Source organism: Myotis yumanensis, unplaced genomic scaffold (assembly GCF_028538775.1).
Source record: "Myotis yumanensis isolate MYYU_CA2020_CCGP unplaced genomic scaffold, mMyoYum1.0.hap1 SCAF_13, whole genome shotgun sequence".
NCBI classification, from domain to species: Eukaryota; Metazoa; Chordata; class Mammalia; order Chiroptera; family Vespertilionidae; genus Myotis; species Myotis yumanensis.
Window position 1 is genome coordinate 43,770,810 of NW_027223764.1, and position 19,949 is coordinate 43,790,758.

The 19,949-nt window shown below is 40.4% G+C and overlaps 1 protein-coding gene and 1 long non-coding RNA gene across 4 annotated transcripts in view; one reads left to right on the forward strand and one right to left on the reverse strand.

Annotated features, from left to right (window-relative positions):
* The window catches only part of LOC139022015 (uncharacterized), a 39,948-nt gene extending 36,799 nt beyond the window's left edge, over window positions 1-3,149 (forward strand). The window contains exons 2-4 of the long non-coding RNA XR_011473600.1: window positions 46-149; window positions 1,167-1,326; window positions 2,372-3,149. This is a non-coding gene — a long non-coding RNA (uncharacterized lncRNA). The remainder of the gene's footprint in view (window positions 1-45; window positions 150-1,166; window positions 1,327-2,371) is intronic.
* Window positions 1-19,949, reverse strand: part of P4HA1 (prolyl 4-hydroxylase subunit alpha 1) — an 81,795-nt gene that overhangs the window by 3,790 nt on the left and 58,056 nt on the right. For all 3 annotated transcript variants that reach the window (XM_070432956.1, XM_070432955.1, XM_070432957.1), the window contains 4 exons: window positions 13,418-13,517; window positions 6,339-6,392; window positions 3,697-3,762; window positions 72-140 (listed from right to left, as the gene is read on the reverse strand). In XM_070432956.1, coding sequence (XP_070289057.1) covers window positions 72-140; window positions 3,697-3,762; window positions 6,339-6,392; window positions 13,418-13,517 — 289 coding nt within the window. The remainder of the gene's footprint in view (window positions 1-71; window positions 141-3,696; window positions 3,763-6,338; window positions 6,393-13,417; window positions 13,518-19,949) is intronic.

Sequence of the window (19,949 nt, forward strand, 5' to 3'; positions counted from 1 at the left end):
ATATACTACCTTTAAACATTTATTTTGTGATTTAATGAATTACAGATGCATCTGACACAAACCAAGTTTACCTTTTTGGGCCAAACACTCGCTCCTACTTCGGGAAAAACAGTGGCTCCTCCTGCGGACACATCGCTCATCTGTAAGAGGTAAGAGAGTATTACCAAAGTGCTGATGGAATAAAGTTAAACGTGCTACTGTGTGGCGGATAGGATACTGAATACTAGAATACATTAATATCTGGAATTCTACTTACATAGATGGGTTTGTACATACTCAGTTTTCAGAAAACAAAAGATGCTGTTTAGGTTTGCATACTTAAGTAAAATAATATATAAGTAATATATAAAGCAAAGGAATTATAAAGTTAGGACGAGAAATGGGACTATAATTTGGGAAAGGCACTTATAGACAAATAAAAAGAATGGTTTAAAATTGATAAGCCAAGTAATACAGGGGTATAATACATATTTTATTACACTAGAATATAATCTCCATGGGCAGGAATTTTCATGTTTTGTTCATTGCTGAGCTTTAGTGTCTAGAAACAGTATCAAGAATGAAATAAAAACCAAGAGAAAAAGGACAAACTAAAATCAGTTTTGTCATTTCTTGTGGTAGGGAATCAACATATATTAACTGAGAAGTCGAAGAGGAAAGGATTCTATAGTTATAGTCTTAAAGGTAACCTAGAATAAAAACACAAACCTTCCAAATTAACTGAAGCACATGCACAAAACATGGCAAAGGAAACAAACCCTATAGTGATTTTTTCAAAAGCACATAGAAGGTATCGACAGATTAAACCCCCACTCTATGCTATGTCCACAAGTCACATCTAACAGTACTTACAAACACTGAAAACAAGATTTGCCAGGCAAATGCTGCACAAAGAAAACACCAAGAAGTAGGTGTTTCCTTTAATATCTGCCAAAGGTTCAAACAGTGTGAGTTCAAAGTGGGACTGTCCCCAGGATGAGTGGCAGGAGGCTGTGGGGACGGCTCACATCCTGGGCATTCCTAAGCATTTTACTTGTGAACAGAAGTGGAGCAAGCCAAGAATGAACACACTAGGACAGAGTGAATCTGACATTCAGAGCTGTGCTCAAAGAGAGAGAGAAAATGTGCTGGGGGAAGAAGGCCTCACAGAACTTTGTGCCCAACAGGTACCAAGGCCCTGTTCTCAGAGTCCCATGTTGTGGGCCAACATGGACTGACGGAAGGACCAGGAAAGAGAGGAGTAGAAAATGAACTTCCACAGTTGTGGTGCTCCCAAACCACACCACCCTTGCAGGCTGGATCACCTCTGAACAGAATGACCTTAAGGTAAAAACATTAAAAGTGAGAGAAAAAAGGGTATTTTACCATGAAAAATATATAACCAGTAACAAAGAACTAACAGCAGTGAAAATAACTTTTGGGCCTGGCCAGCATGGCTCAGTGGTTGAGCATTGACCTATGAACCAGGAGGTCACATGCCTAGGTTGCAGGCTTGACCCCCAGTGGGGGCGTGCAGGAGGCAACCGATCAATGATTCTCACTCTCTGAAATCATTAAAAAGACTTATTAAAAAAAACAGAAAATAAATTTGGAGAAATTATTTGAATACTATTCCTAGGTGAGCCACAAAAAGAGGGGGGATGAATATTAATCTAATCAAAATGTTATGTGATTAGAAGGCAGTATAATAATTAATCTAACATAATCTCAGTCAAATAATCTACTATAAATGAATATTGGACCAAATAATATTGCATCATGATATTCATAAAACGAAGAAACAAATGCAGCCAAAACAAATGTTTAATGGCTCTTAAACATCTGAAAAGATACTCAACCTCCCTAATCAGAGAAATGCTAATTAAAACCACAATAACTGCCAATCTGGTAAGTGAAAGGGGTACAGATCAAGAAGTTTGACATATACATCACACTTAAAGGTGGGATGTAAATTAATACAATCTCTGGAGATTTCATCTCTAAAAAGTAGAGAAGACTCACAGCATAATTTTTATATAATGTATCAACTTCTCTCCTGGTTTTCCCTTTGTGATAATTTGCTCTCACTTAAAAAATTTGTAAGTCTTAAATCTTTTTTTGATGGTACTTTAAATCTCCCCCCTCCTCTTCCAATGGCATCTTAGATCTTTTTGGAAACAAAATGGAGTTATGAGAGGATGGAAATGGTGAAGAGGTTGGGTTGGATACAGGGAAGGTTGTGGGGAGCAAGAAAGAAAATAGAGATTTTGGCAGGGAGTGAGATCCAATAGTTATATAATTTACTTGGGGGTAGGGGATGGAAAGAATTAGGAAATAAAAAATTAACTTTTTTTTAAAAATCCTCACTTAAGTATATATTTATCAATTTCAGAGAGAGAAGGGAGAAAGAAAAACATTGATGTGAGAGAGCAACAACGATCAGTTACTTCCTGTACTCACCTCGACTAGGGATTGAACCTGCAACCTGGTATGTGCCCTGACCTCGAACTGAGCCCACACCATTTAGGGTACAGCACGATGCTCCAACCAGCTGAGCCACCCAGGCTAAGATATCTTTTTATAAGTTAATAACAAAGATTACAACATTGCAGATTGTATTTTCCAAATATATTATTCTTACACGTTCTTTTTACATGACATTCTTCTTGAGTGGTTAGGTCTGTGTCCCCTCTCCTTGAACTTTGGCAGTTGCCTCAATTAATAAAATAGAGCAGAAGTGACACTCTCTGACTTCTGAGGATAGGCACTAAAAGTGCCCCACACTTTCTGCCTTGTTTTGGGGGGACACTTGTTCTTGCAGTCACCATGTGAGGAAGCCCAAGCCCCATGGATGTCTTCTGGCCAACAGCCAGCCTCCATGTCAGCCTTCAAGATGGACCCTACCTCTCATCATCTGACTGCACACGCATGAGAGAGCCAGAAGAACCCAAGCAAAACCCAGTGAGCCTAACAATTGTGGGGTAAAATAAAATCATTTTAAACAACCCAGCCAGAGTGGCTTGGTGGTTGAGCATTGACCTATGAACCAGGAAGTAATGGTTCGATTCCTGGTCAGGGCACATGCCCGGTTGCAGGCTCGATCCCCAGTAGGGGGCATGCAATCAATGATTCTCTCTTATCATTGGTTTTTCCTCCCTCTGAAATCAATAAAAAAACATTATTTCAAACCATTCAGTTTTTGGATGATTTGTTATGCAGCAATAGTTAACTAGGGCAAATATTATGATCAAAGCTTAATTTTTTTCTATATGTACTTAAAAGTAAAGAGCACACTGTTTTTGAAACCTTAATAATGTGAGAATGGTTCCCTTGATGGGCGTCTAGGGTACTACTTCTTGATCTGAACACTGACTATACGAGGTGTTCACTCTGAAAATTTATTGTTGATATACAACAAAAATTATGAAAATGTGAGTATCTGCAGTCACCATCTGACTGCAAATATGTAAATTCATATGAACATATGAAGAAGCTTAGATGACTAAACTCCATACAACAAAAGATCAACAATGACTGTCTCCAAGTAGTGAAACTATCAGTGTAAATTCCTTCTTTAGGTTGTAATATTATAATTGAAAAAAAATATTTTTTAAGTCTTTTTACTAGGATGATAAGAGCAAACATCTGAACACATCAAAATAAATGAGTCATGTGGTCAAGTCCCAACTTAAAATGAAAATTTTAGCTATAACTTACATAAAACAGCCATGTTGCAATTCTATTTCCTGTCCCCAGCTCTTTGAAAGCATCTGGCTCGTCTTTCTGTAAATAAAACAGAACTAATTCAATGGCGAAAAATTCAGTAATGCAAATTTTCTAGTGGCAACTGAACATGGGTAATATGCTGAAGGGTATGCCAAAAACAACCCCAAAAGGTTCCTATATAATATCTAATGCACAACAGCAGTAGGCATTCAAATTATTGATTCAGCCCTAACCAGTTTGGCTCAGTGGATAGAGCGTTGGCCTGGGGACTGAAGGGTCCCAGGTTCGATTCTGGTCAAGGGCATGTACCCTGGTTGCAGGCAAGTCCCCAGTGGAGGGTGTGCAGGAGGCAGCTGATCGATGTTTCTCTCTCATCGATGTTTCTAACTCTCCATCCCTCTCCCTCTCTGTAAAAAATCAGTGGGGCCTTGACTTACGAGTGTCCTGACTAACGAGTTTTTTGAGATACCAGCTGTCTCTCGGCCGATTTTTTGCATTGAGTTGATAGAGTAATTTGAGTTAATGAGCTTGGTCTTGGAACAAATTAAACTCGTAAGTCAAGGCCCCACTGTAAAATATATTTAAAACAAAAAACCCCACAAATTGCCGAACCGGTTTGGCTCAGTGGATAGAGCGTCGGCCTGCGGACTCAAGGGTCCCAGGTTCGATTCCGGTCAAGGGCATGTACCTTGGTTGCAGGCACATCCCCAGTAGGGGGTGTGCAGGAGGCAGCTGATCAATCTCTCATCGATGTTTCTAACTCTCTATCCCTCTCCCTTCTTCTCTGTGAAAAATCAATAAAATATTAAAAAGAAAAAAACCCCACAAATTATTGGTTCAGCTTGTACACTGATTACTTTTGATAAGACCACTGGGGGGGGGGGGCAGATTAACCTAAAACAATGAGAACCAATAGCTACTATTCACAGAATATTTAAAACATTAACATCTGTAGTTTTAGCTTCCCCCATACTTTATAGCTCAATATATTAAATAAAAAAGATCCAATATTTATTCATCTTAAGATTTAGGCAATGACAGCTTTTTAGGATCCTGCTTTGACACTATTTATTCTCCAGTTTCTTTACATCTATTTTATATGTTTTATCTTCCTGTCTCTCAAAACTTATTCTTAGAATCTCTTTAGCTTTATCAGCCAATTCACTTATTTACCTCAGCTGTCTCTAATATGTTTTAACTTATCTACTAAATTTTAAAATTTAACTTTTCAACTGGAACTTCATTTTCAAATATGTTAAATCATTTTGAGAGGTTGTTAATTTTATCCTACATTTTCTTAATGTTATATAGTTATTTTATATTCTGCACCTGATAATTCAGGTATCTAATATCCTACAATGTCTCAATCTGTTGGTTGCTTTAGTCTCACCAATGGTGTCTTATTACCACTTAGTCATTTAAAAAAAATGAATTCATATTTAGATGCTTAATCTTTAAAATCCTCAAGGTGCTAGAATGAGGATGCCTCTCTTCAGGGAGCCCAGCACCAGGGAGCACTACTAAGTGGAACAACTTTGAATTGATGTTTCCTCTTCCAGGGATACAGCTTGAAACCCGAGCTTCATGTGAAGGCAGGCCGATGCTTGAACTCCCAGAAGCAGCTCCCCAGACACACCCCACTCCAGCCAGGACGGTGAGAGGCAGCTCTCCCCATGGCTCCTGACTCAAAGCCATCTGTCTTTCTCTGAAGGTGTAATCCTTCTGGAGATCTAGGTTTTATGCAGGCGTCTCAGGTTCAGGAGTTTACACTATGGCTGTTAATCCCCAAAACACTAGTTTCCTGAAATACATGTCCTCAGCCTCAGCTTTTTTGTCCCCCTTTAGCCCTCTAATTTTAGTCTCCAGATTTTCTTTGTTCAGTTTGCCTTTGGGAATTTCCTCTACTTTCTTCCAGGTTCAGCAATGCACTTAAAACTATTCTTAATTATTTTATTGTGCGTCTAGGTGTTTTTTACTGCTAAAAAGGCTTTACAGAGTATTTATTCCACCATGCATCCATGAATTCTAAATAGGCTATGGAATTTTTTCTTTTATTGAATTTATTGGGGTGACACTAGCTAACAAAATTATACAGGTTTCAGGTGCACAATTCTACAGCACATCACCTGTACTCTGTATTGTGTGTTCACCACCCCAAGTCATGTCTCCTTCCATCACCATTTATCCCCTCTATACCCTCCTCCACCTCCCCCAACAATCACCACACTATGGGCCTTGTCCATGAGTTTTCTCCTTTTTTCCATTTTTGTTCAATCTCGCCACTCCCCCAGCCCCTCCCTGCTGAACAAACAGCTGTCAGCCTGCTCTCTATTTATGTGTCTGTCTCTATTTGGCTTGTTAGTTCATTTTGTTCATTAGATTCCACATATGAGTGAAATCATACATTACTTGTCTTTCTCTGACTGCCTTATTTCATTTAGCATAATGCTCTCCAGGTCCATCCATACTGTCTCAGAGTAAGATTTCCTTCTTTTGTATGGCCGAGTAGTATTCCATGGTGTACATGTACCACAGCTTTTTATCCACTCATCTCCTGATGGCACTTGGGCTAGGCAACTAACATGTCATACGTAAGCTTCAGTGGAACTACATTCTCTATTGTTTTTACTTACCCGTGCAAAATCAAAATGGGGTTCATACTGTCCTCCCACTCCATAATTTGCTACCTGAAGGAGAGAAACAAACCATGAATGAACTACCAAGATGACTATTCAAAATATCTACCAGCCCCATTTTGGCCTCTTATATATCGTGGTTAGGTACTTCAAGAGAAATGAGAAGCAGCACTGGAAATCAATTAGAGCTCCTAAGGAACCAAAAATGAAAAACTATGGGTAGCTACTATACGCTATTGTAGAACCTTAATATGCTTTTCTTTAGCAAATGTTTGGGGGACATATTTTTCTTTTAATATATAAAAAACTAAATTTTGAATTAGAATTAAAATTTTCTAGAACTAGAATTATGAGGTTTTTATGATTAATTTTCACTAAACACTTTTCTTTGGAATTTAAATAAAGACTTGTTTTCCAAAGCCCAAAATGCTGACCAACTCCCAATATTCTCTAATAAAGTCCCCCTTCCCTCTAATGTAAAGAAGGGAAGAAGGTAACACCAACTTCACTATTCCTGCTGGATGGCTCCAACAACTTCAGTTGGTTAGGACAATGTCCTAATGTGAAGCAGCAAAAGAAAGTTAAGAAAAACATTTGGTATAAGTTCAAGTTCCAGCTTTCTCAGTTATAACTTTGGATAAAACCTCACTTGTAGAATGAGAAATATGACACCTTCCTTTACTCCCTCCTTCCATCCCAATATGATAAAATGCTGACGAAAATAAAAGGAAAATGTAAAAAGTAATGCTGATCAGCCCTAGCCAGTTTGGCTCAGTGGCTAGAGCATCGGCCTGCAGATCAAAAGGTCCCGGGTTCGATTCCAGTCAAAGGCATGCACCTTGATTGCGGGCTCCTCCCCGGCCTGGGGCCCTGGTGCATGCAGGAGGCAACCAATCGATGTGTTTCTCTCACATCGATGTTTCTCTCTCTCTTTCCCCCTCTCTTCCACTCACAATGGAAAAATATCCTCAGGTGAGGATTAACAAAGAGTAATGCTGATCAAATGAAATGAGAAAATAATTACAAGAGTGTTGCCCACAGCAAAGTCCAAGTCCTATATAAATTACTATTACTCTGCATAGTTAACTTATGTTACAGACACCTTGAGTTGGATCAGCCTATTAAGTAGAAAAATATCAAGTAGCCTAAAAGAGCCTGTGAAGGTTAAACAGGGAAAGAAAAAGACATATCAAAGAGTTTCTAGGAATAATTGACAACTTAATTAAGCAAATTTAAATATAGGCAGTCCTGCTTTGCCCAATTCCAAAATGCACATATCTCAGATAACCATTAACACCAGACCCCAACACACAGTTGAAATTTCAGTTGCCATGTACATTTTGAGTAATGTATAAAGTACAAATGTCACTGCTAGGTCTTCAGTCCCCAGGTTCCTATGTAAATAACAGCTGCACATCATGATCAATGACCAACCACATCCCTTCTTTCAAAGTCTACCCGTGATTATCACTGTACATCTATTATGCAGTATAACATACTAAATAACATACTGATGAATAACATGCAGACAGCAAATCATGCAATTATGTTGCCTCCTTATCTCCCAGGGAAAACCCATGTGATATTTTACAAGAATATATAATTGGAAAAGGGAATTGCCCAACAAAGATAAAGTACAACAGAAATGGAAAGCAATAATGCTTTAACTGAAAATCAAATTAAAAAAATGGAGATTTAGAAGAAATAGCTACAGGAAACGCTTCTACTTTTGCTGTTCAAAAACTCTACATATTTTGAAGATGGCCACGGAGTGGAAGCTACACTCACCTCCTCCCAGTGCCAAAACAGATTTACAGCTAAATTATAGAGCAATCAACCTAAATAACCAGCTACCCAGAATTATAACCAAGGGTTTACAGAAGAAGCCACATAGAGAGTGGCAGGAAGGGTACAGACACGAAAGGGCTAGCCCCTGCGCCCACAGGTGGCAGCTGAGGATCTGAAGGGATATCTTGGCTGCAAAAGTCCTCCGTGAGGAGCATGGGCCTCACACAATGCCAGGATCCCTATCCGAGACCCCAGAGCCAGGAAGAGGAGCCCATATAGCATCTGGCTGTGAAAAGCAGCTGGGACTCTGTCATCCTGGAAGAAGGAGTCCGCTAGAAACCAGATGCTCTCTTAAAGGGCCAATGCACAGGATCTTGTTCTCAGACACCTGGGGCTCTGGTAGAGGGAAGGTGACTCAGGGCATAGGGGAGTCATAAAGAGAAGATCTAGGTGGCATAGCCCTGAGGTCCCTGTGCTGAGTCCCTATCCCACACTGCCCTCAGGCACCATCGTCCCAGGGTCAAGCACTCCTATTCTTAGAGCACCAGCTGGGGAGTGAACTAGCCCAGTCCTCCAACTACTGGCACCACCCTGCTGAGCTCTAGACCTGCAGAAAGATCTGCTGGCTGCACCAACAGGACCTTTGGTACACTCTTTTTCTGGAGATGCGATTGGCGGAGACTCAGACAGTCATTGAGCTTTGGGACGGGGGCCATTCTTCCCCCACTCCCACACTCAGCTGGTGCCCACCTACCTGATGTTCTCCTTACGACTCCCAGTGGCCCTGCCCTGCTTAGCTCAGTCCCACAGGGGGATCAGAGTGCTGCTCGGGGCTGGGACCTTCGGAGTATGTCTCCCTGGGAGGCTCTTGTCCAGGACTTAGACGGGTACTGGGTTGTGTGGCTATGGCGCAAGGTGCCATTCTTACCCCCAACCTCCCAAGTTCAGCCAGTACTATGGCTCCAATAGGAGACTCATCTGACCTGTCCTTCTGGCTCTGCCCTGCTTATCTTACTCCTGCACTCCTCCTGGGGGAGCTAGGGTTGAAGACTCTAGCAGAAACTGAGTAGTATGGCTGTGGAGTAGGGGCCACTTTTCCCCAATAACTGCCATGCTGCCTCCAAAGCAGGAGACCCACTAGCCCTGTCCTCCCGACCCCAGTCACCCTTCCCCATTGGAGCTCATGCCTATTGGAAGGGTCTGTGGGGAGCAGTCAGCCTGGGCCCACCCTAGTCTTCCTTCAGAAGGCTCTCAAGGAAGACCAGGCAACCTCAGGAGTGGTGGAGTGGCTAACAGGTAGATGTGGACCTTAGGGTGCCTTGGACCTTTTATTGATCTGTCTCTAGCTCAGAGCTGGACGAAGCCAACCCTTATTCACAGCTTGGCCCCTCCCATGCACACTCAGGCCCAGAAGAGGCAGCCACAAACAGCAAATTGCATGGTAGCTCCAGACAGGTATCCCAGGCAGCATCTGACATCGACCTGTACCAGAACCCCAACCAAGTGGACCCAGAACCAACACTACCAATAGTGGGCTTTAGACCACACCAGAGCTCACCCAACTAGCCACACAAGTGGCACACCCTAAGAGGGGTCCTGCTAGGCACCAGACCCTGCTGGGAACAACTCCACCTCAGGGGCAGCCCCTGCACGGTGGTTGCATACACTGTGATCGAGGACTTTCCTATGGACAGCCAGCCTGAGGGTTAACCCCACCCAAAACCAAACCAGCAGCATTCAAGACTCAACTACAACAGGAGGGTGCACAAGAGGTATTCCTGGACACTCAGTTCAAGTGGTCTAGAAGATTGCGCCTCTGAGCCCCATAAGACACCTACAACATAAAACCTCCATAACAAGTTTGGGAGTCATAGCAGATATACCTAATACAGAGAGACAAACACAAAAAAGCAGGCAAAATGGGGACAAAAGAAACATGCCCCACACGAAAAAACAAGAGAAATCTCCAGAAAAAGAATTAAATGAAATGGAAGTAACCAAGATACCAGATGCAGAATTCAAAACAATGGCTATAAAGATGCTCAAGGACCTTAAGGGAAGAATGGATGTTTGAGGTGAAAATTTAAAAAAAGAGATAGTAAGCATTAAAAAGGACATAGGCCCAGTCAGCATGGCTCAGTTGTTGAGCATCGACCTATGAACCAGGAGGTCAGTTCAATTCCCAGTCAGGGCACATGCCAGGGTTGTGGGCTTGATCCCCAGTGTGGTGCAGGCAGGAAGCATCCCATCTATGATTCATTCTCTCTTGTCATTGATGTTTCTCTCTCCTTCTCCCTCTACCCTCCTCTCTGAAATCAATATATATGGATGAATAAATAAATATCAATCAATAAGTATATATGAATGAATAAATATCAATATATATATGAATAAAATCTTGCCATCTGCAACAATATGGATGGACCTAGAGGGTATTGTGCTAAGTGAAATAAGACAGACTGAAGACAAATGCCATATGATTTCACTTAAATGTGGAAGCAAGAAAGAAGATAAATGAATAAGTGGAACAGAAACAGACTCATAGATACAAAGGACATTTTAATAGTTGCCAGATGGGAGAGAGATTAGCAGGATGAGTAAAAAAGGTGAAGGGATTAAGAATACAAACTGGTAATTACAGAATAGTCATGGGGATGTAAAGTACAGCATAGGGAACATAGCCAATAATATTGTAATAACTATTTATGGTGTCAGATGGGTACTAGATTTAACAGGGTGATCACTTCTAATCACTGGGTTGTACACCTGAAGGTAATATAATGTTGTACATCAACTTTAATTAAAAAATTATTGCCCTGGCTGGGTCGCTCAGTTGGTTGGAGTATCATCCCAATACACTAAGGTTGCAGATTCAATCCCTGGTCAGGGCACATAAAAGAAGCAACCAATGAATGTATGAATGGGTGGAGCAACAAATTGATGTTTTTCTCTCTCTTTCCCTAAAAGTTAATTGATCAATAAATTTTTTTAAAATTATTAAAAAGAAAAAAGTATAAAAAATATATGTAGGATAAATATATATAGGGTGTGTGTGTGTGTGTACTGTGGGAAAAAACACACATTTGCGATTCATTAGAAGAGGTAAAAATAACATTAACAGCAGTTTGGAAGAAGTTGATTCCAATGCTCATGAATGACTTTGTGGGGTTCAAGACTTCAGTGGAAGTACCTGCAGATGTGGTGGACATAGCAAAAGAACTAGAATTAGAAGTGAAGCCTGAAGATGTGACTAAATTGCTGCAATCTCATGATAATGAGATACTGCAATTTCAGGTGTTGCTTTTTATGGATGAGCAAAGATATGGTTTCTTGAGAAGAGACTGTAAAGACTGTTGAGATGACAACAAAGGATTTTAGAATATTACATATACTTAATTGATAAGCAGAGGCAGGATCTGAGAGATTGACTCCAATTTTGAAAGAAGTTCTACTAGGGTTAAAATGCTATCAAACAACAGTGCTTGCTACAGAGAAATCATTCATGAAAGGAAGAATCCATCAATGTGGTAAACTTCACTGTTGTCTTATTTTAAGAAATTGCCACTACCACCATGATCAGTTAACAGTCATAAACACTGAGGCAAGATCCTCCAACAAGCAGCAAAATACTGCTGAAAACTCAAAATAGGTTAGCATTTTTAGTAATAAAGTATTTTTAAATTAAGGAATGTACATTGCTTTGTAGATATAATACTATTGTACACCTAATAGACTATGTATAGTGTAAACATAACTTTAATATCCACTAGGAGACAAAAAATTGGTGTGAGGTCACTTTATTGTGATATTTGCTTTATTGCTGTGATCTGGAACTGAATCCATATCTGCAAGGTATGCCTGTACTTAAAGTATATGAGGTTTTGCCCTGACCTGTTTGGCTCAGTGGATAGAGCGTCGGCCTGCGGACTCAAAGGTCCCAGGTTCGATTCCAGTCAAGGGCATGTACCTTGGTTGCGGGCACATCCCCAGTGGGGAGTGTGCAGGAGGCAGCTGGTTGATGTTTCTCTATCATCGATGTTTCTAACTCTCTATCCCTCTCCCTTCCTCTCTGTAAAAAATCAATAAAATATATATATATTTTTTTAAAAAAGAATGCATTAAAAAAAAAGTATATGAGGTTTCTTTCTGGGGTAAAGAAAATATTCTGGAATTAGACAGTATTGGTGGTTGCACAAAGGCCAGATCCTCTTCCCGGTAACAAAACCAGTGTAAATCTTATGGTATATGAATTATGACTCAATAGAAAAGAGAAGAAAAAATATTTTTTTAAAAAAAGAACTGCCCTGGTTACCTGACAGGCCTAGGAATGAAAAGCACACACATTATAGTGTATAGGGAGCGCAGATAGAGTTAAGCCTTGGATGACCTGTTGGCAAAGCCACAAACAAGTCCCAGCTTAGAGGGCACAACAGCCCTCTTAGCATAATTAGGCTTGACCTTATGACTCTCCCTAGATATTATCTGGGTAGCTAATGGGCTGTGGGAGGTGCAGCAAGTGCTGCCAAAACAAGGGAAACTCACAAGAACGTTATAACTATGGTGCCCACCAACTTGTTTACCTCTGGCTATAAAATAAAGGCTCAGCTTGCAGTCTGGATCTCTCCCTGTGGCCTCAGCCAGGCACAGGAGATCCACCTAGACCCAGCTTATTCTCTTTGTCTGTCTTTTCTACATCCTTCACCCACTCCCCACCGCCCCACCGCCCAACCGCCCCACCGCCCCCCGGCTCACCGAACCCTTGGCTGCGCTGGCTCAGCACACATTATAGTGTGCTTAATAAATATTAGTGTTACATTTTTCTAATTTCCCTATAAATTTATACTCGACAGAGTTTTTAATGTTTTTTTAAATATTTTTTTATTTATTTCAGAGAGGAGAGGAGAGGGAGAGAGAGAGAGAGAAACATTAATGATGAGAGAGAATCATTGATGGGCTGCCTCCTGCGTGGCCCCTACTGGGGATCGAGCCCACAACCGGGGGTTATGCCCTTGACTGGAATCGAACCTGAGACCCTTCAGTCCATAGGCTGATGCTCTATCCACTAAACCAAACCAGCTAGGGCAAGAGTTTTCAATGTTTTGATAAATTTTAACACAGAACAATCATATAATTTTCCCACGGATTATTAAAATCACTACTTTGTGATTAAATTGAGTACTGCCTGTGCAGTGTCAGGAAATCTCATCTGAAGCATCTTTTGAAAAAGTGTAAAGATAATTTAAGGATAGTGTGATAGCATATAATTCAAGGATAATGTGACTACCCACCTGTAATTCCTCTGCTGTGGAAACATCTAGTCCTGTTAAATCTTGTATTCTCATATTAATTCGAGACACCACAGGGTTTTCATAGCCAGAGAGCCAGGCACTATGAACAAGAAGAAATAGTCTTATTGATAATATTTCAATACATGAAGACCAATAGCTGTCATTTAAAAAGCTGTAATATATGGGACAATAAGTCCTTATCTATAGGCATTTAGTTGATTTGCTTGTTTAATATGATTTTTACTAATGGATGTTGCATTTTTACAAAAACATGTTATATTTTACAGATAAAAGCTGGAAAGGAAAAATTAACCTCATTATGGTTTCTATCAAAATAAGTGGATTAATGTAAGAAGGTTATAGAGTGCTATTTACATTGAGAATTTTTTTTTTGTAAATTCTGGAAAAATCCATACCAAACTTAAAACAACTGCTCCTGCTAGGTAAGGCATGGGAATTGACTGGAGTGGAGGTCACAGGGTTTGAGGCCTGATTTATACAATGCTAGTATCTTATAAGAAAAAAATTTCACATGTTACTTGCATAAATAAAAAAAAATTTTTTTTGATTAATCCTTACGCAAGGTATTTTTTCCATTGACTTTTTTTTTTTTTTTTTTTTTTTTTTAGAGAGAAAGTGAAAGAGAGGGAGTAAGGGAAGGGAAGAGAGAGAAACATCAATGTGAAAGAGACACACCGACTGGTTGCCTCCTGCATGTGCCCAGATCAGGGCGGGACCTAACCTGCAACCCAGGTATGTGCCCTTACGGTAACCAGGAATCAAACCCGAGACCCTTCAGTTCATGGCCAACACTCCAACCACTGAGCAACACCAGCCAGGGCTCAACATATTCTTGCTAACAGCTGCAATTCAACTGACTGGCAAAAACACAATCATGAATGAATTCTTTTCTCCACACTTACACCTGTGTCATAGAACCCTACTGAAGAAAGTCATGGAACAGGGTGGCTGTCCCACTAGAAATGCATGAACACCAACCCTTCCCAGGGCCCTTATCTCACTCCCTCCTCTACTCTGCACCCCAACCCTCTCCCTTCCCTCAGAAGATAGCATATCTCCTACCTCACAGAGAACACAGAAACCATAGAATCTACCTACATTTGCATCTACCTGCTCCTCTTAGTTCATTCTAGTTCCTTCATTCCAGCTCCAGGAGATTTCTCTCCATTATCAAAGGCGAATCCTCTGCCTTAGATTCTACTATCTCCTGCATTCTAGGAGCCATAAGTCACTGATTAGTCCTGTCTCTATTATATAATTAACCTCCCTTCTCTATAACTCCTCCCACAGCTTTTAACTGAGCTTAAGTCTCTCCCATTAAGTAAATAAAATTTAAAAGATTTTCCCTTAACTCTTCATCTCCTTCCAGCTGCCAACCTCTTTCTCCTCCCTCTTCAAGTCAACTTTTTCAGAGACTCCTCATTTCTCAATCTATTCCATCAAAAATTTTCTTACTAATATCTTACTATCACCCATAACTCTAACTAGATTTTCCAATTCTTGTTGTATTTGCTCTTCCAGTAACATATCATAATGTCCCTCCTTCTTAAAACTCTCCTCGCTCACTCATTCTCCCAGTATCTCTTCAGTCTCTGGCTGCTGCCTCCCGGTCTCCCTTACAGCCTCCACCACTACATCCTGCCTCCCCCGCTGTGCCCAGCAACACTTCCAAAACATGCTTCCTCTAGCCCTAAGGCTAGTGGCACATGCTCTTCTCTCTGCCCAGAATAGTCTTTTTCACTTTGCAAAGTGAAGCCTTTAGATTATCACTCTTGTCATCTCTCCTTCCTTGACTCTTCCCCATGCCATGCTCTGTCAAAGCTTCCTAATGGTTTTTTTGAGGAAGAGGAAGGAGGAAGTGGTTACTACTAATCATAACATGAAAATGATGTGACATGATACTGCTATAAAATTTACATTTCTCACATCCATTTCAGAGGAAAATATATTAGGATTCTCTTTCATGGACTGACTTCATTCAGTAAAGTCATTTTTTAAATAGTAACATTTTCTCAACTGTGGTATGAAGTTGTCAGAAAGACCACTACAAAACCTATAATAATAATAATTGACAGGACAAGAACCACGTTAATGTACCTTTTTCACTGGTAAGGCAATTGTTTGCTATGAGTGCCACAATGATTAGCAATTTTCTCCTTAAGTAACAGATACTCAATTGTTCAAGACAGAAATGAGTTCTCTAATTTTGCCTTCTTTTGGAGCACAAGCAAATATCTTTGTTTTTTGTGTATGTAGGGAAATATTGTAAAATGCAGCTGTTGTAGTCTTCTAAATTTTTCCCTCACAATTAAACAGCAGTAATTGTTAGGAATATACCTTTGTAACATTTACAGTTTTTAAAATAGCAAGACTTCTAAATAACTTCGCCTCGCTCACTCACTAGGCTTTCTATTTTGGCACATGACCTGCAACATTCCACATTTGATATGTATTTTAGTAGTTTCTTCTATTGACTATAGTTTGCCCTCAATAAGGGTTAGTATTGCGGTTTCAAACATTTTTACATTCAGATGTTAAGTTTTCATTTCACTGAACTGAGTTTTTTTTCACTCAGGTACTTATGGAAAGGTTTTGAGCACACACATATTTGCATACATATAGGCGTATAGGTGTATAAGTATTTTTAAAGTAAGACTCCAAGGCCAACTACGAGAAACAATTTTTCTTCCTTAGAAATCCTTTTCTAGGTTGCGAAGGGTAAGTACTGTTTGCTTAAGAGTTTTTTGAGGCTCTCGTCTCTTTATCATCTATTAACACCACATTGCCATGTCTTACTGCCTACATGCATGTCCACTTCCTCTGCAGCACTAGCCTCTTAGAGCAGCGACTTTCGACTGAATTTTAAAAACATGCAATACCTGACTAGTCAGGGGCACTGACCTCTCTTCCCTTAGACTGTCAAATAAAAAGTAAATTTTAAAAAGGACACCTGCCAACACAATAGCCATCCAGTGTGAATGAGTCAAAATTATACCTTTTTGGTCAGACCAACAAAAAACATATTTTTTGTTGTGCCACAAAATTTTAGTAGTTTATGTGTGCCAAGAAGTGAAAAGGTTTGAAAATCGCATCTTAGAGTACAGTGTCAGAAACAGGATGTTGTTGACTTAAGCACCCAATGCTGTTTGCGCCTTTCAATAACTCTCATTCTCCACTTTAGGCCCAATCTTGGTACCAAAGTAACTATCAACAAAGCTCAAGAATATCTTCCTCTGTAGAACACCCAAGTATGTAACAGTTTCCATGCCTCTATGCACTCTGAATATATACACCTTCACTCCAACCCCTCTGCCTTTCCGAACCACATCTCCAGAGAATGCTGCTTTCACTTACCCAGCTGTAAATGCTGCCCTCCGCCCGGAGCCCTGTGCTGTTTCAGAACCATGGTCTTTCGGTCTAGGGACACCTGCCAGCACGTTATCTACCACGGCCCAGATCACCTATGACAGGTCATCCACCCCATTCTCAGGTGCTGCAGGGATCAGAGCACCCCCAACCCTGTGGGAACCCTCTTCAGCCTATTTCCTCAAAAGGCTGAGGTCTGGCTGGCACCCACTTCTTTCCCAGAAGTGTCTTTGCCTACATATACTCTTAACATTTTCTTTGATGTAATGAAATAAAATTCTTTATACCTTTGATACCATGGACATGGTGACTTTGGTGGGTACCTGCTGAATGCTACTAGGGGCCTCTCCTAGTGGTAGGGAGGGTGGAGAACCGTGCCCCTGTAGCCCTAGAACAGTGATTCTGAACCTTCTGGCCCTTTAAACACAGTTCCTCATGTTGTGACCCAACCATAAAATTATTTTCATTGCTACTTCATAACTGTAATGTTGCTACTGTTATGAATCGTAATGTAAATATCTGATATGCAGGATGGTCTTAGGCGACCCCAGTGGAAGGGTCGTTTGACCGCCAAAGGGGTTGCGACCCACAAGTTGAGAACCGCTGCTCTATGCCTTTATCAACCCTTTCTAACCCGTAGGCCTATTTCCGCAGTTACTGCCTCCCCATTATAGTTCATCTTTTCCTTGACAACGGTTGCTCATTCTTCAGTCTGACATCTCCTCTGCCCAGAAGAACACCTTCCCTTTGCCATTCTAGCAACTACCATTTCAGTCTTTTACTTTACACTTTGCAAAAGCAAGAAATGCTTGTTATAGTCAACAAATGGTTCTGGGACACTGGATAAGCACATTCAAAAGAAAGAAGTTAGACCTGTAACTCTCGCCATATGAAAAATAATTAACTAAGAAGGTTTTAAAGACATAAATGTAAGAGCTAAAATTATAGAACTCTTAGAAAAAAGCATAGGCATATATCTTTGTGACCTTAGATTCAACAGTGGTGTAGCTGTGATATCAAAAGTACAAGCAACAATAAAAAATAAACTCTTTATCTCTTTAAAACTATAATTGAAAATGTCAACTAAATTTTGAAGTGTTTTTCCATAAAACACAATTTTTTGCCAAGAGCAAAGCAGAACTCTTTGTCCAGATAATTTTATGCTTCCCTTTTTCCACTTAATAATGAGATAACCCAAAATATCTTCCTTTTGGTCTTATCGACAGAACCTAAGAGTTAAGTTGTACATACAGAGCAACATTTCAACATTTTTTTCTTTCTAATGATTTTCTGTTGTTAAGAAAACCTCTTATTCTTTTAATATACGATGTTTTAAAGTATCACCTGAATGCTTTCTTTGAGTAAGGAGCAATATTCTCACACTGTATGACTATACTTCTAATACATTAGTAAGGAAGGCAAGCTCACATAAACAGACAGACAATACCATTTTGGAGGTTTTAAAGACTGTTACAAAACCCCCAAAAGGAAAATATGAGTGATATAATTTGAATATTATCACTATCTTCTTCTTCTAAGTCAACAGATATGAAAAGTGAACATTTCACAATCAGCTAACAAAACCACTATGTAATTTTTTTAAAATCTTCACCCGAGGATATTTTTCCATTGATTTTCAGAGAGTGGAAGGGAAAGGGAAAGACAGAAATATTGATGTGAGAGAAACACATCAATTGGTTGCCTCCTGCATGCACCCCAACCAGGGTCTGGGCTGGGGAGGAGCCTGCAACCAAGGTATACGTCCTTAACAGGAATCGAACCCAGGACCCTTTGATCCTCAGGCCAACACTCTATACACTGAGCCAGACCGGCTAGGGCCACTATATGATTTTTTAAACCTTCATTCATTCATTCATTCACTCATTCATTCAATTACAGTTTACATTCATTGTTTTGTATTAGTTTCGGGTATATAGCACACCATGTGATTTCCCCCAAAAAAATCAGAGCCCAAAGTGCCAGTTACAGAGGACAAAACTTGCCAAATTTTTGTCTCTAAGTGCTTCACTTAACAATGAAAGGCTAACCATCCAGACTAGTCCCTTTGACATTAGTGGTCAATTACACCATAATACTATAGATCTGTCAAGTTGTGTTATCTGAGAAGCACTGATCAACCCAATAGAGTCTAATACTGTTAAAAGTTATTCCAGCCCTAATTGGTTTGGTTCAGTGGATAGAGTGTCAGCCTGCGGACTGAAGGGTCCCAGGTTCAATTCCAGTCAAGGGCATGTACCTTGATTGTGGGCACATCCCCAGTAGGGGGTGTGCAGGAGGCAGCTGATCGATGTTCCTCTCTCATAGATATTTCTAACTCTCTATCTCTCCCCCTTCCTCTCTGTAAAAAATCAATAAAATATATATTTTTTAAAAAGTTATTCCAGAACAATTCGAAGGAGTAGCAGCTGCTTATGTAGCCCACCCCCATCCAAGGAACAGCAGCCTCCTGATCACCACACCCTCTGTCTGAGGAACAGCAGCTGTGTGTGAAGCCTCCCCCCACCAGCCAGAGGAGTCACCACGACTGTGAACAGCACCCACTAGAGGAGCTGCTACCAACTGAGGAGCAGCTGCTACCACAACCGCCCGAGGAGCAACCACAGCCCGAGGAGCCACTGCCACCCAAGGAGCAGTCACGGAATGACTCAACATCTAGATATGGTGATACGATCAAACATGGGTAGACAAAAAACCCCCAAAGGAAAGAAAAGGAGGACTCGCCAGAAAAGCAGCTAAGTGATACAGAGGCATGCAACGTGACAGAAAAAGAATTCAGATTAAGGGTCCTAGAGTGCATAAACCAGATGGAGGAAAAAATCAACAACTTATGCAAGAAGCAAGAAGAAACAGATGAAAAAATAAATAAATTATGTAAGAACCAAGAAGAAATGAAAAGTGATATAGCTGCAATAAAAAACACCACTGAAAGTTTCAACAGTAGACTAGGAGAAGCGGAGGACCGAATTAGCGAATTAGAAGACAGGGAAACAAAACACACCCAAACTGAACAGCAATTGGAGAAAAAAATTAAAAGACAGGAGGAGAGCCTAAGGGAGCTATGGGACAACATGAAACGAAAAAACATATGAATAATAGGGGTACCAGAACAACAGAAAGAGGAACA